The 24416-nt window shown below is 48.3% G+C and overlaps 2 protein-coding genes across 3 annotated transcripts in view; one reads left to right on the top strand and one right to left on the bottom strand.

Annotated features, from left to right (window-relative positions):
• RIMOC1 (RAB7A interacting MON1-CCZ1 complex subunit 1) overlaps positions 1 to 24416 on the bottom strand; it is a 130514-nt gene that overhangs the window by 90923 nt on the left and 15175 nt on the right. The gene's annotated exons all lie outside the window — the stretch shown is intronic.
• OXCT1 (3-oxoacid CoA-transferase 1) overlaps positions 6813 to 24416 on the top strand; it is a 335539-nt gene continuing 317935 nt past the window's right edge. The window contains exons 1-3 of one of the 2 annotated variants that reach the window (XM_063961479.1): positions 6813 to 7033; positions 9091 to 9199; positions 11270 to 11360. In XM_063961479.1, coding sequence (XP_063817549.1) covers positions 6926 to 7033; positions 9091 to 9199; positions 11270 to 11360 — 308 coding nt within the window. In that variant the 5' untranslated portion in view covers positions 6813 to 6925. The remainder of the gene's footprint in view (positions 7034 to 9090; positions 9200 to 11269; positions 11361 to 24416) is intronic. The other variant, XM_063961471.1, reaches the window with a different exon arrangement.

The raw sequence follows: 24416 nt of genomic DNA, 5'->3' as shown, positions 1-24416 counted from the left end.
TCTGGAGACAGATGCTTCCACAATGGGTGGGTTAACCCATTTTTTCCTATCTTCCTCAGGGAAGGGAAAAGCAACCAGAACCCTTTTTGGGATCTGGAACTTTTTCTCCAGGTTTTCCCAGGATTTTTCAAATATAACGTTTAGTTCTTAAGACGCAGGGAAGGTTAGCTAGGCTTTCTTATTGTCCGCGAAGTAAGTCTCCTCAACCTGCTCAGGTGTGGTGTCATTAATATTTAACACATCTCCATACCTTCCAACTTTGCCCTTGCAGTAAGAGGGACACACACGCGGCGAAGTCGCGCTCGCTACCGGAAAGGGGGAGTGGCCTACGAAAAGGGTGCGTGGCTTCACGGGAGCCACGCCCCGTTTTCGTCACTGAGGGGGCATGCCCAGCGCTCTGTGAGCCGCTGGCATGCCCCCTCTCCCTCTGTCTCCAGTGAATAGACGCTGTGCGCATGCGCACAGCGTCTATTCACCGCTGCTCTGCTAAGCAGGGCAGCGAGAGACAGAGACTCCCAACTGCCCCCTCCCCCACCGCGGGACACTGCTGCCCGCGGGTGGGACAGCGGCACAGTCCCCAAAAAACGGGACTGTCCCGATTTTCGCGACAGTTGGGAGGTATGCTACTCTAATGGCCTCAGTTATTAGCTGCGCCCCCTTAGTAAGGGATGCCGCCCCCCTCAGCACCTCCCCATCATCGTCTGCAGTATCAGAATCAGTACCGTGTCATCTTGCATGATTTGGACAAGTGCACGTTTCTGTGAGAACATGCTGGGAGATTTTGCAGGAATAGGGACAGAGCCTGACCAAACTGCCATAGACTTCTTCCACACCTGAGTTTCAGTCTCAGGGATTTATTTACTAAAGTCCCGATTTTGTCCGAGTTTTTTTTTTTTTTCAAAGTGTTAACACAGGAATTTACTAAGCACAAATCTTGGCGGTGTTGGGGCTATTCGTAATGGCTTTCACAGCAGACGGCAGAAATACGAATGAATAGACCATCGGTCAAACGCGACTGTTTGTTCATACAACAGGGTGATTTACTTTTCATTCGTATTTTGATGTTTGTCAGTGAATGTTCAATTGTGGTTGTATTTTTTTTGAAAATCATAAAAAAAAGCAGCAAAAAAATAGACCTGCTTTTTCCTGGCGTGTTTGGATAGTCATGCACGGATCAGTGAGATCCGTGCATGCTTATCTGTGGGAAAGGGTCTGTTTTCCTTGAGAAATCCAAGAAAAAAATTGAGTGGGGTCCCCCCTCCTAAGCATAACCAGCCTCGGGCTCTTTGAGCCGGCCCTGGTTATAAAAAATAAAGGGGAAAAATTGCGTACGGTCCCCCCATATTTAGACAACCAACACCGGGCTCTGCGTCCGGTCCTGGTTCAAAAAATACAGGGGACAAAAGATGTAGGGTCCCCCGTATATTTTAAACCAGCACCAGACTCCACTAGCCAGAGATAATGCCACAGTCGGGGGACATTTTCATTACAATCCCGTGTAGATGGAATGGATCCCTCCTGAGAAGAAACATCTTCTGCATCATATGACACAGAGTCCCTAGACATGGCTATGTGAGATAGTAAACACACACACACACACACACACACACACACACACACACACACACACACTTTCCTCCCAAGTATGACACAGAGATTGGAGCCAACCCACACCCGGCACTTTTTAAGGTAGAACTAATCTGTGTACCTTAATAGGCTACACAGACTTTACACAGCTGGAGTTGATCTTGAGGGACAGCTCTCCCGGTCAGCGCTTCAGCAGGCAGGAAAATTGCGCTGAACGCTGCTCTGAGGAGAAGCTCTACCCCCTTTCATGGCGCTGTCTTCCCGCTCTTCTGAAGATTATACTGGCCTGAGGAATTGTGCTGGCAGCGATCCTGGGACCCTGACAGGCTTGCTGGACAGTGTAGGTTGTAGGCGCTGGCTCAGGGCGCCCCTCACAGCGCTGCACCATGTACCGCTGAGCCCCAAAGCGCAGTTAATACTGCGCTCCCAACCCTGTTGCCGCCATCTTCACATCGGCTCCCTGCTTGCCAGGGGGGCTGGTGACTAACTCGCCACTGATCTTCTGGCTCTGTAAGGGGGTGGCGGCATGCTGCTGGGGTGAGCGATCCTCTGTGGCGGCCAGCAGCCTCCCTGTAAAATAATAAACTCTAAAAAAAACTTTTACTCTGGGCACATATTCTAAACTGAGTCTGGTAGGAGGGGCATAGAGGGAGGAGCCAGCCCACACTCTGAAACTCTTAAAGTGCCAGTGGCTCCTAGTGGACCCGTCTATATCCCATGGTACTAATGTGGACCCCAGCATCCTCTAGGACGTAAGAGAAATGACAATTAGGAGCTGATGGGCTGGTGCATTATCCCCTTCCACTTATCACTTCTTTGTCACTGCTTCATCACTTCTCCAGGCTTAATACATCTGTCCCTGTGTTTGAAAAATGACAGGAGCTTGTTGGTTGGGACTTTATTTCCGTCCACTTTATCTCCATCCAAGGCTTAGTAAATAGATCCCACAGCCTTGTAACATACTGTAGCATTTAAGAGCTGATTGGTTTCTACGTCCACTTTCTCTCTCCAAGATTTGATACATCTTCACCAATGTACCCAAAAAGTACAGATATAGCCACGCTCATCGTCGTTGCGATGCGTACTGTCGAAGTCGAAAATATTACAGGCACATTCATCACATACAAACATCACACAGATGGCCTCCGTGCGGGTGCTTGTTCTGCCGTGCGTGCGCATACTCTTAAGCTACGTATAATCGCTTGCGCGGTCTTGCATGTTAGCGCGTGGTATGAGTAATTACAGTAGCATATGCATTCGGATGCAAAAGCCACAAAGACATATCTCATATTTAATTCACATAGCACATAATTTACACATAGTCTACTACACGCACCACACCAGCAAGTTTCATTTGTTTAAAAGGTACAACAACAGAGGGATTCGACTTTACAGGATATGAGGGGACAGAATTAGGTTAGGAGGTGGTGTTTGGTATCCAGTTGTACAGTACTTTAAGAGCAATATTCCGGTAGCAGTTTGCAGAAGATAGCACGCTTCTGCGCATAGATATGTACAGGAACAGAATATTAATATAACACTATATTTACTGCACTCTGATATTCGGCGGGAACCCAGTGGATAACACCTGCAAGTGCACCTGGACCAGGCATCGCCCACCTATTCAAACCGACCTATGACCCCTCCTGTACTGTAAATGACCAGCCCTTTGACCTATGGGTGAAGAGATTACAGATTCCATTGTTTCATGATTTGGACTAATGTATAAAAGCCACGCTGTCTGGCCGGTCAGACACATTCTCTGAAGGTCATCTATTCAGATAGACTGAGGACCGAAACCGGGCGGTGCTGGTGAACAAACGTATGTATCCATTGATTGTAGCCTCTTCTCTTATTGTGATTGTATTATTATTGTAACCCCCCTTTTTAGTAAATAACTGTTGGTGGGTCGGATCCCAACATATTTAAATACAATTGGTGTCGTGTCCCTTTCCTGCTAAGGGTTATAGAGTGTATTCCGCCTCACGTGTAGCTACTCTGTGCTTACAGCATGACGGCGTGCGCACGCAACGTGTACGTATCTGTTAGGGGTTTCACACATACACGCTTAACGGTCGCAGCAGCCTGCACAAATATAAGTTAAAGGCATTGCTTTTTCTTCCTGAAAGTTAATCAGCATTAACAGTACGCACAGGTATACGAATCGCGGCATAATGCGTACGCACCGGGCTGCGACTGGTTCTAACCGGCATTCACTCCATAGGTTTCTATGGCATGCCCATGCATACGCACACACGTGCACATAGTCGTGGGAACACTTGTGTACGCATTGCGGCAATGATGAGCGTGGCTATATCTGTACTAAGACTTGGCTCAAACACATTTTATTTGCAAACCTCCTGTGCTGGTTAAGGCAATACAGTCACATTGGTGGGCTATCCTTGCTCATATTGGGCAAAAACGGCTGAGAGGTATGTTCTGGTGCCGTCTGATGTCCTCAATTGGCATCAGACGGCACCACCTAATAAACCAGTGAAAACAGTAATTTCCAAACAATAATGTGATTATAGTCATTTGCAGTTTCATAAGGATTGCCCTTTGTCCTAGTGGTAACATTAGCCTCACAGGGAGAGTTCGGGCTACAGACTCCGCAGCTAACTGGAGAAGAAAACATTCTGAATTAAACAAACAAGTTTTATAACCAATTTATAGGACATTCACATTGCAGACATGCCAGAGCACTATAAACCATTCCATGCCAACCGCTGTGCCATGATGTTGGCCGTAGCATTGGAAATGTGTGTTTTATACGCAGGAAATTTGTGCTTCACATTTGTACTATTTGTACACCTGGCCTGCGCGCTCCTGCAGTTGAATGCAGCATGGCATCCGCCATTGCGCCCCCCCCTGCATTAGCAAGTGTGTATGCACTTGCCGATGCAGGGTCCCGTTGCCTGATGTGTAGCTGGCTTAAGATGATTAATGACTGTGGTGACACGTGTGATAAATTTATGACAGCAGTGTCATATGTGTATCCACCATGTTGTGAGTCTGACACTATGCGGGGAGTTCAATTACTTTTCCCCCTCAGCTGTCACTAGACGGCGCCCAACGGAGCAATTCAATTCTTGCTCCGTTCAGATGCACTGAGCAGCGGGTAGACATATTTCACCAAACAGCCCCCGGTGGTGGCGACCTAAAATGAGTGAAAAGTAGCCCGTTTGGGCGTTTAATTGGGTTTAGCCGTTTTAGTAATACTAATGGGAGCGATAAACAGCATCCATTGAATATTGCCCCTGGGATTTCCTGTCACTTTAGATGGGAGATTGGTGGCGATAATTGAATTCCCCCCTACTGGACTGATTCAGAGGTGGGCACTAAGCTCTGCCGCTGCGTCTTTGTACACAGCTGCTGTGCAAAATGATGCAGAAGCAACAGGAGTCGTCTAAAGTTAAAAGACGCCCACTGAAAGTACTGTGATGCGCCGCTGCATCCAAGGTCATAACATCAGATCATCTGCGTGAACACAGAGTATCTGAGTTACCCTCAAGTTACTCAGGATGTCTGGTAAAATCTCACTGCTGAGGATGCAGCCACTGACTGGCCGGCCCTGAGATGCGCCCATTTTCTGGAACGTTCCCTGTCATCATCCCCAACACGCAGGCAGCACGTCAATCAGGGCTCTGCAACGGGCATCACATGATCAGAACTGCACATGCGCAGATCATTTCAAAAATTATGTATATAAAATATGTAAATATCTGATTTATGGTAATCTCTAAATCAGGCCCTATATGATGACAGGCATGTTAATATATATACGCTGGCAGTGTCACATACATACTTCCCCCATGATGAGGCTGAAGTTAATTGATATTTGTATAAGGGACATTGTTTTGGGTTAAAACAATGCAATGTGATCCAACTTTATTTATGGGTCTATGGGCCTGAATCATTAAGGAATGCAAATGCAAACTTGCAGTCCTTAGCAATGCAAATACAGGAGGTGTATACTACCTCCTCCCAGCATTTGCGATGCGATCTTCGATTGCAGCCAGAGTAATCTGGCTAGATTGCTTAAAATTTAAGCACAGATCTCTCTGTGTGTGTGCCCCACAGCGATAGCGATGCGCAGCTATCGCTGGTGCCAGTAGCGGATCTTGCCACGGGCAAGCAGGACTTTTGCCCAGGGGGGCGCCTTCCGGAGGGCGCCGCACCACGGCAAGATCCGCTGCTGCTGTGCTCCCCGCTGTGAAGGGAAACTAGAGGCGTAGCATCTAGTTTCCCTTCGTGGACAGGACCTTTTCTGTCATGATGTGCGGTACGCGTTGACGTCATCGCGCACCGCACAGCAAAGGTCCTCTCCACGAAGGGAACTAGACCTTTGCTGTGCGGTGCGCGATGATGTCACATCAGCTCAGCGTGTCACATCACACATCAGCGCTACTACTGCACAGGGGGCGTAACTGACCACGCCTGTATGAAGCCACGCTCCCTATGGCCGCCCGGGGCGCAAAAAGACCCTGAGCCGGCCCTGGCTGGTGCTAGATTGGCCTGCATACAGGCACAATCTAGCAGCGGTGAAATGAGCGACCCCCCCGTCCGCCCCCCTCGCGCTGTGCTGAGTGGGGGGAGAAATGTGCGCTGAGCGGTCACTGATAGATTGATCAGCACACATCTCTCCCCGTGTGTACGGGGCTTAAGCTTAAGCGTTCTTAGCTTTGCCGTTGCAGGTTGGCTTGTGAGGCCAAGTAAACTGTGTCTCGCGACGCAGTCCTAGGCCTCGCCACTCCTGGTAAACGGGGCAACACTCCTCCGTTTTCCCCAGCGCCCGGCACCACTCCCCGCGAATGCCTCTGCCTATCACTCAGGCAGAGGTGTTTGCATATGTGCGCCGCAATCACAGGACCCGCACGTGCGAATGACTCAAACATTGGGGAAATGCAGTAAGGCCTTATTGAATTAGACCCTATGTACTAAGCCTTGGAGAGAGAGAGAAAATAAAGAGAGATAAAGTACCAACCAACCAGCTCTGACCCTAACTGACCTTTTTCAAACTCAGCCTGTAACATGGCAGTTAGGAGCTGATTGGCTGGTACTTTATCTCTCTCCAATGCTTAGTAAGTACATAGACTCCACAATCCTTAAAAAGTAAGGTTTTATGAATAAGCTCCAGTAGCTGCAGCCTGTGCCCTCTTCACCCCATGCCATGCTGCATTACACAGGAGCTGTCTCTCCTCCTGTCATCCCCGGACACTCCCATCAGTCACGGCCCTTCTCCCTCCCCCTCCTTGCTCGCAGCCTCGGCCTCTCCTAGCTGAATTGAAGTCCCTGCAGAGGAGAAGAAGCAGCGTGTAGCCCCCGGTGCTGCTGAAGGATGTCTGCGTGTAAATTTCTCCCGGCTGTCGGAAGGGGCCTCGGCTGGCAGAGCCAGTGGGAGAGGAGGAGAGTGGGTTCCTGTGCAGCGTGGATGGTACAGAACAAGGTATGCCAGATGACATGGCGCAGTACCCGGCACCCTGCAGGCTTCTGGCACTGGCTCTGACTCCACTCAGTGCTGCTGGGAGTTCTGACCTAGGAATACAGGTTCTGTATACCCCCTCTGAGGTGCCCAGCATACACATGTGCTGTGCTCTGTACCCCTCTACAGCACCCAGCATACTCCTGTGTAGTGCCCTGGACACCTCTGTACCCCTCTACAGCACCCAGCATACTCCTGTGCAGTGCCCTGGACACCTCTGTACCCCTCTACAGCTCCCAGCATACTCCTGTGCAGTGCCCTGGACACCTCTGTACCCCTCTACAGCACCCAGCATACCCCAGTGCATAGTATACCCCTGTTCCCAGCAGACCCATATACAATGCCCCTGTGCAGTGCCAAGCATACCCCTGTAAAGTGCCCAGCATAGCATACCCCTGTGAAGTGCCCACTGCCCAGCATGCCCCAGTGCAGTAGCCAGAATAGTATACTCCCGTACCCATGTACAGTTCCCAGCAGACCCATATACAGAGCCCGCAGACTCTAATACCCCTGTGCAGTGCCTTGCATACCCTTGTGCAGTGGCCAGTATACCCCTATAACCTTGTGCAGAGCCAAGCAGACCACTGTACCCTTGTGCAGTGCCCAACACATCCCCATACACCTGTGCATTGCCCAGCATACCCCTGTTCAGTGCCCAGCATACCCCTATACCCCTGTGCAGTGCCTTGCATACCCTTGTGCAGTTTCCAGTATACCCCTATAACCTTGTGCAGAGCCAAGCAAACCACTGTACCCTTGTGCAGTGCCCAGCATACCCCTATACCCCTGTGCAGTGCCCAGCATACCCCTATACCCCTGTGCAGTGCCCAGCATTCCCCTATACCCCTGTGCAATGCCCAGCATTCCCCTATACCCCTGTACAATGCCTAGGCAATGCCCTGCATACAACTGTGCACTTTCACTCTGGTGTTGTGAAATTAGGAAAGTACATTCTGTGTATATGGTAACAGTTTCCACTGCGGAAGATTACAGTAATGCTGTATTGTATATAGAGTATACCCTGTGCACACTACATGTGTGTGACTGTGACCTTGATGTCATAGTGACAGCATTGGTGGTGGTGCAAAGACTTGTGTAAACTACTTTGACATGAAACTCCCCAACTATTACCATTGGTGACACACAGTATTTATTTCTGAATTTATTGTTATCACCTTGACTTGCATTGTTTCTGCAATGAATTGCCCTGAATTGCCCTCATACAAGGTCACCTCAGACTGTGACAGTGACACTAACAGTCTTAAGCTCGGTACATACCTGTACAATTGTCAGGCTGATCTTTCAATTCCCGACCCGTTCAAACAATATCTCACCTTCTACCATGTTTTATCGTAAGAAAACTGTTCACATCTGAAGGTCGGGTCTTTAAAGCTGTTCAGTTTTCATTTGAATCGATGGTGCGATATTGGACCAAAAATGAAGTGTGTGTGCACTGCAGACTGTTGTGCTTACATTGCAGGTCACTTGTTTGTCTTGTCCGCCGATATTTTAGACAGGTGGGGTAGAAGTGCGCAAGTTAGATTGTACAGATGTGTACGCGCGTTTCGGCACTGTGGTCGGGACTTCCGATCGTAAGTGAAAATTAAAGTACTGTAAAATCACTTTGAAATTGTAATTGAACAGGTGTGTACCCAGCTGTATACTTAGGTGTTTGTTTACATAGTAACAACCCAATGCTTCTGATTGTGTTTATGCCCGAAATTTAAAAGGGCAGCGTGTGTAATAGCTAAACACGGCTAGTAAAAAAAATGTCCCCTTTAAATGTTGGGCATAAACACAGTCAGAAGCGCTGGGTTTTACAACTTGACGCTTTGTGCATAATTATAAGTACTCTTAAAAAGCAACGGAACACAGTGTAGTTGTGATAATTTTATTGGAATGTAAATTTCCTTTTATTGCATCATGTAACACAAGTTCAACTGCGTACAGTGAAATTGCTGTAAAACGTTCTGAATGTTATCTAAACTATTTGCGTAGTTTACTGATTTTTATTATTTCAGGCCTGCGGTTGTTATTTTTCCACATCCAGCTCTCACAGTGCTAAATTCTATAGTGATCCAGTTGAAGCCGTGAAAGACATACCTAATGGGTCAACGCTGCTTGTTGGTGGTAAATATCACTTTTTTTTCTTTCTTTTTTTTTTAATGTAAATAATGCTAGATCGATTCTCATCTCTGTCCTGCCGTTATCGGTGCACCAAACCCGTTTCCGTGACATGACGTTATCACTGTACATCTCGACAAGTTGGCGATGAATTTCGGCTGCTGTTGATGGACCGTTTAGACGCAGAAATCTGATCACACTACGCACCTCAATGTGTGACCATGTTTCCCGCCATCTTACACCTGATGATGGGAAAGTAGGACTAATATGAGACGAAGTAGTGGCCTACCTGCTCTGGCTTGGCAGGAAATTATAATAGGAATACAAAGGAATTACAAAGATGCAGGTCATGCAGTAAGGATTAATGTTTGGCTGCAGATTGTTGTGAAGAGCTTCCCCACTGGAAGGGAGGAGGGTTCTTTGAGCATTACGTGAGCATGTAGCATATAAATCTCTTCTTTATTGTAAGAGAGTTACTGCTCATCCCGGGGAATAGCTAGGAAGAGATGCTGTGTTGGAGTCGGGCTGTCTGTGAGAGCTGGGAGTGGGCGGGGAGTCAGGTTGCCTGTGAGAGCTGGGAGGGGCTGGGGAGTCAGGCTGTCTGTGAGAGCTGGGAGGGGGCAGAGAGTCAGGTTGTCTGTGAGAGCTGGGAGGGGGCAGAGAGTCAGGCTGTCTGTGAGAGCTGGGAGGGGGCAGAGAGTCAGGCTGTCTGTGAGAGCTGGGAGGGGGCGGGGAGTCAGGCTGTCTGAGAGCTGTGAGGGGCGGGGAGTGAGGCTGTCTGTGAGAGCTGTGAGCGGCGGGGAGTCAGGCTGTCTGTGAGAGCTGGGAGGGGGCAGGGAGTCAGGTTGTCTGTGAGAGCTGGGAGGGGGCAGAGAGTCAGGCTGTCTGTGAGAGCTGAGAGGGGGCGTGGAGTCAGGCTGTCTGTGAGAGCTGTGAGGGGCGGGGAGTGAGGCTGTCTGTGAGAGCTGTGAGCGGCGGGGAGTCAGGCTGTCTGTGAGAGCTGGGAGGGGGCAGGGAGTCAGGTTGTCTGTGAGAGCTGGGAGGGGGCAGAGAGTCAGGCTGTCTGTGAGAGCTGAGAGGGGGCAGGGAGTCAGGCTGTCTGTGAGAGCTGTGAGGGGCGGGGAGTCAGGCTGTCTGTGAGAGCTGGGAGGGGGCAGGGAGTCAGGCTGTCTGTGAGAGCTGGGAGGGGGCAGAGAGTCAGGCTGTCTTTGAGAGCTGGGAGGGGGCAGGGAGTCAGGCTGTCTGTGAGAGCTGGGAGGGGGCAGGGAGTCAGGCTGTGAGAGCTGGGAGGGGGCAGAGAGTCAGGCTGTCTGTGAGAGCTGGGAGGGGGCAGAGAGTCAGGCTGTCTGTGAGAGCTGGGGGGGGCGGGGAGTCAGACTGTCTGTGAGAGCTGGGAGTGAGGGGACAGGGCCTCCCTGCAGCTCTCTTCTGAGCCTGTGCTAGACAGACGCCCTAGTAGATTATATAGTAAATGCTAGCATCTCTTACCTGATGCTTCTGGCTCCATTGTGCACAATGCTTCTTCTATATTTACAAACATGAAAACAAAGATGGCTACTTCTTCTGAGCTTTTTGGTAGGGCAAACTAAATGGCAACATCAGAGTATTTTTAAATACAAAATGCTTACAGCAATCCTTATAAACTGGGAATCAAAATCTAACTTTAATAAGTCTTAAGGGCCCTACACCCTTGCCGATTACACTGAGCGATATGAATGAGCTATCGTTCTTATCGCTCAGTGTGTAATCACAAACGATGAACGATGCGCGGTCCTGCGCTCGTTCATCGTTGGTGCCGCCGCCGGCTCGTTTATACATGCATGCCAATATGGACAATCTCGTCCATATTAGCATGCAGGGCTATGGGGCCAGGTGACTTCAGGGAGTGAAAAAACTTCACTCCCCCCCGTCACACCCTTTTCCCCCACACTGCCGACTGGTCGTCCGTATCGGCCGTCGGGCACCTCGGCCAATGTGTAGGGCCCTTTATATACATGTTATTCTTGGATAAAAAAAATGTAATTCAAATATTTCTTGAATGTGAATGAATCTGATAGTGTAAATGTTCTATCCTAGGGTTCGGTCTGTGTGGAATCCCAGAGAATCTTATAGGCGGGCTCCTTAAAACCGGTGTTAAAGGAATCACAGCCGTGAGCAACAATGCAGGGTAAGGGAATTGCGCAATGGTTTCATCCATGCTCTGGGGCAGTGATGGGGAACCTTGGCACTCCAGCTGTTGTTGAACTACACATACCAGCATGCCCTGCAACAGTTTCAGCATAGCCAAACAGCAAAACTGTAGCAGGGCATGCTGGTATGTGTAGTTCAACAGCATCTGGAGTGCCATGGTTCTCTATCACTGCGGCCTAGCAATAACACAGCAAGTATTTCCAAGTCAAGCGATGTGTTTTTTATATTGTGTCCATGTCAGTGTGCCAGATGTTTTATTTCAGCAACACGTGTTTGCTGATAAACTGTTTTTTTAATAGGAAAACACGCTGGGCTGTTCTAGTTACTAAGCAGTATGAAAAGCAGTGAATGCTCGCGTTGGAGCGCTTTTCACACGTGTACAGATGTCACACACTAAATTGATTATTGTTAGCTAGCAATGTTCCGCGTGTTTCAATTATTACATATTTTGAGCAAAAAACTGCTTGACGTAACAGTCGCCCGAGACGTGATGTGCCGAGAGAGGCTGTTTAGTGCAGCTGAAGCAACAGTAAGAAAGGACATATCTGTAAATACATGCTGATAATGATCAAAAAGATATTGTAGACAGCAGTACACTATCGCCTTGGCCCAACACTTTCCCCATATATTGCATCAGCTATGCTGAGCTGTGCACAACTGATGCAAGAAATAGGGAATTTATAATGTACGTTTCTGCTGTTTTTATTTTGCTGACAACACAAAAAACATATTTTATTGCCCCTCATTGCAGGACACTGCCATGTGGTACTGAATTTAGATAATTATCTCTTTCAACACATCTGCTTTCCCTGTGGTAATTTGTTCATGTTAAAGGGGCCTAATTATCAGTTTATTATTTGCGGGATAGCGCCTGGGGTGGGGGTACCTACGAATAATAAGCATCCCCAAAGCGTATGTAGCCAGGCACTGCCTCCCATTTTCACTGTCAAAAGCAGCCCCCATAGGTTTCCCTCCCCGTCACTACTTACTCGCGCATGGATGCTCAGCAAACTGCCACTCGCTACTTGCGCACAGGTGGTCAGGAGACAGCATATGCACAGTAGTGCGCACAGCACCTAAATAACTAGTGAAGGGATTGCTTCATGCACACCACAGTAACGGGCTCCTTTCTGAGCCCCTGTCCCTGCAAGTGTATTTTAATACATTTGGGCGAATCATAATTTGTTATTGGCAGGAATAATGGCTGTAAGAATTTATAATCATCAGGTTCAATAACTGTGCCCCTTAATCATGGAATAAATTCCCATTGCAAGCAGTGGGCCTGAATCAGAGGTGGAGACCAGTGGTGTCGTAGTTACGTCGTTGGCCACAGCGGAGCAGAGAAGTAAAATATATATGTTTATTAATATAAAGAAGATCGTGGCAAACATCGGACGTCCGAGCATACTCAGGATGTGCACCAGAAGTAAGCTGCTGAAGACTGTGAATTTGCATAGGAATACGCAGTCACTGCTAAAATACTGGCAGCATACCTGAGGTTTAGGCGCTCCACCCCACGGTTGCCTCCAAAATGCTGCATCCTGTGAATCCGGCTCTGCTTCCCCCACACTGCGACCGGAGCTGCAGCAGCATTGCGACACATTACACAACCCATCAGACAGCAGCGACCGATTGTGAATCAGGCCCAGTGTATCATCTACATGATTTTTTTTAGAACTTTTCACAAAGAATGTTTTTTTGGTTAGCAAAGCACAATTTTATTTTTTGTGATTACTCAATATTTACATTTGTTTTTTAGCAATTGGTTTTATTTTTTTTTTTTATAGTTGTTTTGCAAAGGTTCTTCTACCCTGCAGAACATGGGGAAGCAATAGTCTCCCCTACGACACGGCCGCTGGCCAGACTTCGAGATCTACCAACAGGTCACGTTTTCCAGACAACCTAGATAGTGCACAGGTGCAGTCATTCCAGACTGTCACATTTTCAAACACGTTGTGCATTCATTCCTAACCGACACATTCTACAGATCCACAGGTGATATGGAAAACATGAACTGTTGATGGCTCTCGAGGACCGGTTCGGCCACCCCTGCCCTACAACCTCTCCAGCACATGCTGAAAAAACTTTTTGCTGTGGGTCACTTCTTCACATCACCTCCAGCTTCCTCCTTCATCATCTTCTCTTTCCTGTATCAGCGTCTACCTATCATTTTATAGAATGTACTTGATAAACTTTTCTGCTTGTCCACTTCCCCACTCTTTCACTGCTTGATACATTTCCCCCTGTAAAACTTATTGGAAATTGTGGTATGTCATAAATGCATTACAGAATGTGGATTTTGCCTAAATCCTTTTCTCTAACGTCCTAGTGGATGCTGGGAACTCCGAAAGGACCATGGGGAATAGCGGCTCCGCAGGAGACTGGGCACAACTAAAAGAAAGCTTTTAGACTACCTGGTGTGCACTGGCTCCTCCCACTATGACCCTCCTCCAAGCCTCAGTTAGATTTCTGTGCCCGGCTGAGCTGGATGCACACTAGGGGCTCTCCTGAGCTCTTAGAAAGAAAGTATATTTTAGGTTTTTTATTTTACAGTGAGACCTGCTGGCAACAGGCTCACTGCATCGAGGGACTAAGGGGAGAAGAAGCGAACCTACCTGCTTGCAGCTAGCTTGGGCTTCTTAGGCTACTGGACACCATTAGCTCCAGAGGGATCGACCGCATGGAACTGGCCTTGGTGTTCGTTCCCGGAGCCGCGCCGCCGTCCCCCTTACAGAGCCAGAAGCAAGAAGAGGTCCGGAAAATCGGCGGCAGAAGACATCAGTCTTCACCAAGGTAGCGCACAGCACTGCAGCTGTGCGCCATTGCTCCTCATGCACACTTCACACTCCGGTCACTGAGGGTGCAGGGCGCTGGGGGGGGGGGGGGGGGGGGGGCGCCCTGAGCAGCAATAAAAACACCTTGGCTGGCATATATATCACAATATATAGCCCCAGAGGCTATATATGTGATAAATACCCCTGCCAGAATCCATAAAAAAGCGGGAGAAAAGTCTGCGAAAAAGGGGCGGAGCTATCTCTCTCAGCACACTGGCGCCATTTTCTCTACACAGTGCAACTGGAAGACAGCTCCCCAGGCTCTCCCCTGTAGTTTTCAGGCTCAAAGGGTTAAAAAGAGAGGGGGGGCACTAAATTTAGGCGCAATATTGTATATACAAGCAGCTATTGGGAAAAATTCACTCAATATAGTGTTAATCCCTAAATTATATAGCGCTCTAGTGTGTGCTGGCATACTCTCTCTCTGTCTCCCCAAAGGGCTGTGTGGGGTCCTGTCCTCAGTCAGAGCATTCCCTGTGTGTGTGCGGTGTGTCGGTACGGCTGTGTCGACACGTTTGATGAGGAGGCTTATGTGATGGCAGAGCAGATGCCGATAAATGTGATGTCGACCCCTGTGGGGCCGACACCAGAGTGGATGGATAGGTGGAAGGTATAAACCGACAGTGTCAACTCCTTACATAAAAGGCTGGATGACGTAACAGCTATGGGACAGCCGGCTTCTCAGCCTGCGCCTGCCCAGGCGTCTCAAAGGCCATCAGGGGCTCAAAAACGCCCGCTCCCTCAGATGGCAGACACAGATGTCGACACGGAGTCTGACTCCAGTGTCGACGAGGTTGAGACATATACACAATCCACTAGGAACATCCGTTACATGATCCCGGCAATAAAAAATGTGTTACACATTTCTGACATTAACCCAAGTACCACTAAAAAGGGGTTTTATGTTTGGGGAGAAAAAGCAGGCAGTGTTTTGTTCCCCCATCAAATGAGTGAATGAAGTGTGAAAAAGCGTGGGTTCCCCCGATAAGAAACTGGTAATTTCTAAAAAGTTACTGATGGTGTACCCTTTCCCGCCAGAGGATAAGTTACGCTGGGAGATATCCCCTAGGGTGGATAAGGCGCTCACACGTTTGTCAAAAAAGGTGGCACTGCCGTCTTAGGATACGGCCACTTTGAAGGTACCTGCTGATAAAAAGCAGGAGGCTATCCTGAAGTCTGTATTTACACACTCAGGTACTAGACTGAGACCTGCAGATAGTGCTGCTGCAGCGTGGTCTGTAACCCTGTCAAACAGGGATACTATTTTGCGAACATAAGACGTTGTCTTATATATGAGGGATGCACAGAGGGATATTTTGCCGGCTGGCATCCAGAATTAATGCAATGTCCATTCTGTCAGGAGGGTATTAGAGACCCGACACTGGACAGGTGATGCTGACTTTAAAAGGCACATAGAGCCTTATAAGGGTGAGGAATTGTTTGGGGATGGTCTCTGGGACCTCATATCCACAGCAACAGCTGGGAAGGAAAAATTTTTACCTCAGGTTTCCTCACAGCCTAAGAAAGCACTGTATTATCAGGTACAGTCCTTTCGGCTTCAGAAAATCAAGCGGGTAAAAGGCGCTTCCTTTCTGCACAGAGACGAGGGAAGAGGGAAAAAGCTGCACCAGTCAGCCAGTTCCCAGAATCAAAATTCTTCCCCCGCTTCCTCTGAGTCCACCGCATGACGGGGGGGCTCCACAGGCGTAGCCAGGTACAGTGGGGGGCCGCCTCAAAAATTTCAGCGATCAGTGGGCTCGCTCACAGGTGGATCCCTAGATCCTTCAAGTAGTATCTCAGGGGTACAAGCTGGAATTCGAGGCGTCTCCCCCCCGCCGTTTCCTCAAATCTGCCTTGCCGACAACTCCCTCAGGCAGGGAGGCTGTGCTAGAGGCAATTCACAAGCTGTATTCCCAGCAGGTGATAGTCAAGGTGCCCCTACTTCAACAAGGACGGGGTTACTATTCCACACTGTTTGTGGTACCGAAACCGGACGGTTCGGTGAGACCCATTTTATATTTGAAATCCTTGAACACATACATAAAAAAATTCAAGTTCAAGATGGAATCGCTCAGGGCGGTTATTGCAAGCCTGGAGGAGGTGGATTACATGGTATCCCTGGACATCAAGGAGGCTTACCTACATGTCCCCATTTACCATCCTCACCAGGAGTACCTCAGATTTGTGGTACAGGATTGCCATTACCAATTCCAAACACTGCCGTTTGGACTGTCCACGGCACCGAGGGTCTTTACCAAGGTAATGGCAGAAATGATTATACTCCTTCGAAAAAGGAAGTTTTAATTATCCCGTACTTGGACGATCTCCTTATAAAGGCGAGGTCCAAGGAGCAGTTGTTGGTCGGAGTAGCACTATCTCGGGAAGTGCTACAACAGCACGGATGGATTCTATACATTCCAAAGTCACAGCTGGTTCCTACCACACGCCTACTGTTCCTGGGGATGGTTCTGGACACAGAGCAGAAAAAAGTGTTTCTCCCGCAGGAGAAAGCCAAGGAGCTGTCATCTCTAGTCAGAGACCTCCTGAAACCAAAACAGGTATCGGTGCATCACTGCACACGAGTCCTGGGAAAAATGGTAGCTTCTTACGAAGCTAAATTCCATTCGGCAGGTTCCATGCAAGAACCTTTCAGTGGGACCTCTTGGACAAGTGGTCGGGATCGCATCTTCAGATGCATCGGCTGATAACCCTGTCTCCAAGGACCAGGGTATCTCTACTGTGGTGGCTGCAGAGTGCTCATCTTCAAGAGGGCCGCAGATTCGGCATACAGGACTGGGTCCTGGTAACCACGGATGCCAGCCTTCGAGGCTGGGGGGCAGTCACATAGGGAAGAAATTTCCAAGGACTTTGGTCAAGTCAGGAGTCGTCCCTACACATAAATATTCTGGAACTGAGGGCCATTTACAATGCCCTAAGTCTGGCAAGGCCTCTGCTTCAAAACCAGCCGGTACTGATCCAATCAGACAACATCACGGCAGTCGCCCATGTAAACCGACAGGGCGGCACAAGAAGCAGGATGGCGATGGCAGAAGCCACAAGGATTCTCCGATGGGCGGAAAATCACGTCTTAGCACTGTCAGCAGTGTTCATTCCGGGAGTGGACAACTGGGAAGCAGACTTCCTCAGCGGATACGACCTACACCCGGGAGAGTGGGGACTTCATCCAGAAGTCTTCCAACTGTTGGTAAACCGTTGGGAAAGGCCACAGGTGGACATGATGGCGTCCCGCCTAAACAAAAAACTAGATATTGCGCCAGGTCAAGGGACCCTCAGGCAATAGCTGTGGACGCTCTAGTGACACCGTGGGTGTACCAGTCGGTTTATGTGTTCCCTCCTCTGCCTCTCATACCAAAGGTACTGAGAATAATAAGAAAACGAGGAGTAAGAACAATACTCGTGGTTCCGGATGGGCCAAGAAAAACTTGGTACCCAGAACTTCAAGAAATGATATCAGAGGACCCATGGCCTCTACAGCTCAGACAGGATCTGCTACAGCAGGGGCCCTGTCTGTTCCAAGACTTACCGCGGCTGCGTTTGACGGCATGGCGGTTTAACGCCGGATCCTAAAGGAAAAGGGCATTCCGGAGGATGTCATTCCTACGCTGATTAAAGCCAGGAAAGATGTAACTGTAAAACATTATCACCGCATATGGCGGAAATATGTTGCTTGGTGTGAGGCCAGTAAGGCCCCAACAGAGGAATTTCAGCTGGGTCGATTTCTGCACTTCCTACAGGCAGGACTGACTATGGGCCTAAAATTAGGCTCCATTAAAGTACAGATATCGGCTCTGTCGATTTTTAACTAGCTTCACTACCTGAAGTCCAGACATTTGTAAAAGGAGTGCTGCATATTCAGCCCCCTTTTGTGCCTCCAGTGGCACCCTGGGATCTCACCGTGGTGTTGAGTTTCCTAAAATCACATTGGTTGAGCCACTAAAGACCGTGGATCTAAAATATCTCACGTGGAAAGTGGTCATGTTATTGGCCTTGGCTTCGGCCAGGCGTGGGTCAGAATTGGCGGCTTTGTCATTTAAAAGCCCTTTTCTGAGTTTCCATATGGATAGGGCAGAATTGAGGACTCGTCCCCAGTTTCTCCCTAAGGTGGTATCTGCTTTTCACTTGAACCAACCTATTATTGGCCCTCATTCCGAGTCGTTCGCTCGTTCTTTTTCATCGCATCGCAGTGAAATTCTGCTTAGTGCGCATGCGCAATTTTCGCACTGCGACTGCGCCAAGTTTCTTTGCTATGAAGAAAGTATTTTTACTCACGGCTTTTTCTTCGCTCCGGCGATCGTAGTGTGATTGACAGGAAATGGGTGTTACTGGGCGGAAACACGGCGTTTTAGGGGCGTGTGGCTGAAAACGCTACCGTTTCCGGGAAAAAACGCAGGAGTGGCCGGAGAAACGGGGGAGTGTCTGGGCGAACGCTGGGTGTGTTTGTGACGTCAAACCAGGAACGACAAGCACTGAACTGATCGCACAGGCAGAGTAAGGTTGAAGTTACTCAAAAACTGCAAAGTAGTTTGTAATCGCAATATTGCGAATACATCGGTCGCAATTTTAAGAAGCTAAGATTCACTCCCAGTAGGCTTAGCGTGTGTAACTCTGCTAAAATCGCCTTGCGACCGATCAACTCGGAATGAGGGCCATAGTGCCTGCGGCTACTAGCGACTTGGAGGATTCCAGGTTACTGGACGTAGTCAGGGCCTTAAAAAATTATATTTCCAGGACGGCTGGAGTCAGGAAAACTGACTCGCTTTTTATCCTGTAGGCACCCAACAAAATAGGTGCTCCTGCTTCTAAGCAGACTATTGCTCGCTGGATCTGTAGCACAATTCAGCTGGAGCATTCTGCGGCTGGATTGCCGCATCCTAAATCAGTAAAAGCCCATTCCACGAGGAAAGTGGGCTCATCTTGGGCGGCTGCCCGAGGGGTCTCGGCTTTACAACTTTGCCGAGCTGCAACTTGGTCAGGGGCAAACATGTTTGCTAAATTCTACAAATTTGATACCCTGGCTGAGGAGGACCTGGAGTTCTCTCAATCTGTGCTGCAGAGTCATCCGCACTCTCCCGCCCGTTTGGGAGCTTTGGTATAATCCCCATGGTCCTTACGGAGTCCCCAGCATCCACTAGGACGTTAGAGAAAATAAGATTTTACTCACCGGTTAATCTATTTCTCGTAGTCCGTAGTGGATGCTGGGCGCCCATCCCAAGTGCGGATTGTCTGCAATACTTGTATATAGTTATTGTTTAACTAAAGGGTTATTGTTATGAGCCATCTGTTGAGAGGCTCAGTTATGTTTCATACTGTTAACTGGGTATAATATCACGAGTTATACGGTGTGATTGGTGTGGCTGGTATGAGTCTTACCCGGGATTCAAAATCCTTCCTTATTGTGTCAGCTCTTCCGGGCACAGTATCCTAACTGAGGCTTGGAGGAGGGTCATAGTGGGAGGAGCCAGTGCACACCAGGTAGTCTAAAAGCTTTCTTTTAGTTGTGCCCAGTCTCCTGCGGAGCCGCTATTCCCCATGGTCCTTTCGGAGTTCCCAGCATCCACTACGGACTACGAGAAATAGATTTACCGGTGAGTAAAATCTTATTATTATATACATACATTATGAAGTACTGTAAGTTAACACAGATATAATGAAACATTTGGGCAACACAGTAGCATGGTGGTTAGCATTACAGCCTTACAGCATTGAGGTCATGAGTTAAATTCCTGGCTAATACCCTATTAGTGCAGAGTTTGTATGTTCTCATAACCTTGCATTTGCACACAAGACGGGCCTGATTCTGAAGTAACTGAGCACACGGGATCCGGACTGAAAGTCGACAGTAACTAGGTCGACAATGTCTAGGTCGACCACTATTGGTCGACAGTAACTAGGTCGACAGGGTGTCTAGGTCGACAGGGTCTTTAGGTCGACATGTTCTAGGTCGACAAGTCAAAAGGTCGACATGAGTTTTTCACAATTTTTTTCTTTTTTTGAACCTTTTCATACTTAACGATCCACGTGGACTACGATTGGAACGGTAATCTGTGCCGAGCGAAGCGAAGGCACCATGCCCGAAGCATGGCGAGCGAAGCGAGCCATGCGAGGGGACGCGGTGCACTAATTGGGGTTCCCGGTCACTCTACGAAGAAAACGACACCAAAATAACATTAAAAACTCATGTCGACCTTTTGACCTGTCGACCTAGAACATGTCGACCTAAAGACCCTGTCGACCTAGTTACTGTCGACCAATAGTGGTCGACGTAGACATTGTCGACCTAGTTACTGTCGACTTTCAATACCACACCCGAGCACACATGGAGCAGGTGTAACATGTGAGGAGAGATTTTGATTTGGGAGGTGCGTGTCCAATCTCAACTCTATATTGCAGTGTAACAATAAAGCTGTCCAATATTAGTGGGCTACATGCAAAAGTCACCATTATTTACCCTGCATGAAAACAAATTTAATACAATAAATGCATTTGCTCCCATTGCAGTGGTTTCTTCCAGTTTCAAGGTTACTTGCTCTTTTTGCTTTACACCCACCAGAATCAGACTCTATTGTACAGTACATGTTTAAAGGATGTCATTTGTTTTGATTACTATATTTAGACAGTGATAAAACACCACCTGTAGTAGTATTATCACCTCTGCTGTCCCTGATCCAGCCTCAGACACTGTCAGTTGTGAGCTAATGAACCTTGTACATTTACTCTTCTGACACAATGGGAACTACTGCTTAGTATTTTATTAATTATTTACTACCTTTCCTGTGCATTAGGTCTTAATGAGGTCGCTTAGGCAGATAGGAGATAAGTGATTAGATAAATGAGTGAGTTAGTGATAAATACACAGCTGCTTGTGAAAATTAAATTTTAAAGGGTTTTAAGGAAAATTGAGGGGGTAATTCAGAAAACGCACATCTACGCTCAAATTCTTAGACATGCGGGGGTTCACCCAGCACATGGCAAGTCCGCCCCGCATGCCGGGTCCTCTCCCCCGTCAATCAGGCAGAGGCGATTGCACAAGTGAGATGCCATTGCATCACTGTGTGCGCATACGCAGTGCGGCTGCTGCACATGCACGAACTTCACCGAGCTTCAGCCTTCGAATGCTGCCGCAGCAGCGTCCTGGTCAGAATCTTTCCCTGAATATACTATTCCAGTTGCTTCATGTAAATAAATGACAGAAAATGCATTGATTTGTACAGGGCCGGAGCGTATGGCGCTCCCATACAAAATAGAAGTTTGAAATGTCACCAGCATCAATAGACCTGTCGCATGGGTATGTGCAGCAGTTGGGGGAGAAGAGTGGTCCGGTTCTTCTATTGAGCAGCTCGGAGGCTGTACAGGAGATGGAGCCGCAATCCGCTGCTGGGTATGTGTAAAAGGTTCCAGTGAGATTGAAAGGGGATGGGGGGGGGGGGGGGGGTGTTACTACCTGGAAGTCTCCACCTCGAATCCAGACCATGGACCCACAAACACACTCATCACCCACAGGATCTCATCTGTGCAAAAATGTTGCTAGCTGGTCCAGTGATCCTCCAGAAGTCTGACTGCTTTAATCGTGCCCGCTGTTGGAGCAGCCAGTAGTACTGGGGTGAAATCTCATCTCAGCCAGCGGAAGCTGCCGGACATTTAACGTCCTGGATTGGGTTACCCCCAGAGTCCGAACAGATTTTGCAAGTACTGATAGACTGTCTGGAGTAATATGCTTCCCTGATACCGTCCCCAACCCTCGTCTTGCTCACCATGTTCTGGCAGCCCTAGATTGCTGTGCGAGAGTCAGGGTACAAGACGCGCTGTGTCTGTGACAATTCTAAAGCACTGTTGAACGCTCTGATGAAGTGCGTGTATTGCAGAGTTAAATAATTTACCAGTGGCCGCTGCAGTAGGTGTTGTTTTATTCCAGAATGTGAAGCATTAGGAAACTTGGTCCCTGTATCCAATGCCATATTAGGAGAGCGTTGGCCCTTCTGGCTACGTTCCACACAATTTGCTGGCAGTGGGATCCGACGTATCCCCCCCTGGCCTTGTATTGTCTGAACCATGGGCTACCTTTCGGAGCCCCTGTCCCTACAAGTTTACAAAAAAAAAAATTCTATTGATCTTTAATCTGTTATTGCGGTGATAAGAAATTATGATTATCTGGTCTTAAACGCGATAATTAATATATCCCCCTAAATGAAGCCCTTTAAAACGCGCAGCCTAATTTGTACGTGACATGCTTTCAAATGTGAGACAGGTCTACTAATTGCAGGGGCGGTCTCTGGTAAGATGTCCTGCACTCTAAATCCATTATTGACCCTACCAGTCATCTCCTTTTGAGATGATTTCTCCACCATAAATATTCAACGCGTTTAGTGCTGGCTCCCTTAGGAAGAGCAGTGATAGGGTTTTTCTGTAGCAATATTTTTATAGGAATGGAGTCGTATGCACCTTACTATAGTTTTTTCAAAGTTCGATAACTACTGTAAAGCCGGGGAGGAGCACACTTTGTCCAGTTTCCTGTGTCACTACATCAACCAGTGGTTGGGCTGCTTTACATAGAGTTAAATGGAAAATCCTTCACTGACCTTGTTTTCTCCTAGCTAATACAAGATTACAAGTTAGCATTGCTGAACAATGCTCGGCACGAGGAAAACCTGTGACAGGGTTATAAATGGGCCTGGCTTCATTATACCACAGCGGTGTGGATAGGATTACACAGGCATTCTATCTAAATGCTCTGTGCGTTCCAAGAACTAACATTATTTATAACACAACTCTGCATTGCTGCTGAGATATGGCCAGCTGTACAGGCGTTTAGAAGTGTTTGTTTTATTCTCATGGAGGAAAAACCTGTACTGTGATTATTTGCTATTGAACTGCAGATTGCATATTGGACGTGCGGTGAGGTGAATGGTTAGGGAGGAACTGGCTAGTATCAGAGCCAGATTTAAATACACATATATGAGCAGGATTCGTACTATTTGCTGGCTGTCGGGATCTTTTGGGTGCAGGATACAGACGCCGGAATCCCTTCAAAACAGGATTTTTCACACTCGTGGGTGTCTATGACATCCAAAGAGTGGGACTAGACTCTTTGCGCTTGCCCCACTGGCGTCATTCTGGCGAGCGGGATGCCGCTGTTGGGATATGGACAGCCAGCATCACGCCCGCCGGTAAATCATACTGACTCCATATGAGCCCAGGCTTCATGTGGGCATTATCAAAGATGCAGCAGTATATACTGTATGGCAGTGATTTTCAACCTTTTTTTTAACTCGCGGCACACCAAACAATATTTTAAAATTGGCAAGGCACACCATCAGTTTCCCACGGAAAAAAAACACACACACTGGCCCTCAGAGTAAAAAATAATCCACACATACAGTACATTGGCCGACACAGAAAAAACAATCACATTGCCCCCAACATAAATCCTATTGCTTTCCACAAAAATCAATCACATTGCTCCCCCCATAAATCATGTTGCTTCCCATATAAATTAATCACATTGCTCCCCACATAAATCCTATTGCTCCCTACATGAATTAGTCACATTGTTCCCCCCCATTGTCCCTTAGTGGCGGGGGTTGTTCATAGTAGAGTGCTGCGAATACTGAGCAGCGGGCGGTCGGGCAGGGAAAGTTGTGGATGCGGGCAGGAACTGGAAGATGTGTATGCAGGCAGATGAGCTGGCTGGGTGGTGAGACGATGTGGCCGTGACCTATGATGCCATACCGCCGTGTCTTTAAGGCATTGGTCACACCCGGGGCACGACTGATCCTCTAAGAAGACTCTGGGCCACAGTTCACTCTGAAGGTGCAGGCAGTGACTCTGACTCCACGGCACACCTTGCAACTGGTCGCGGCACACTAGTGAGCCATGGCACACTAGTTGAAAAAGCCTGCTGTATGGGTTGTATTGGAAGTGCCAGCGGGCAGAATACTGACTGTGGCATCTTGACAGTGAGAATCTGACAGGGGGAAGGTAGGTATACTTACTCCCCCCCCCCTCCATGGCCCCCTTACCCTCCCCGCAGCCTAAACCTAACACCCGTGGCTTACATCTCCGTTGGGCCGTCTTACAATCGTTCAGGATCCCGACGCCAGTGTTGTGTATCTTGATGGGATGCCAGGCATTCCGAGACGTTTTGGGATTCCGGCGTTGCCATTTTGACTGCCGGGATCCTG

Source organism: Pseudophryne corroboree, chromosome 1, assembly GCF_028390025.1.
Source record: "Pseudophryne corroboree isolate aPseCor3 chromosome 1, aPseCor3.hap2, whole genome shotgun sequence".
NCBI classification, from domain to species: domain Eukaryota; kingdom Metazoa; phylum Chordata; class Amphibia; order Anura; family Myobatrachidae; genus Pseudophryne; species Pseudophryne corroboree.
This window is presented reverse-complemented; position numbering and strand designations above follow the sequence as displayed.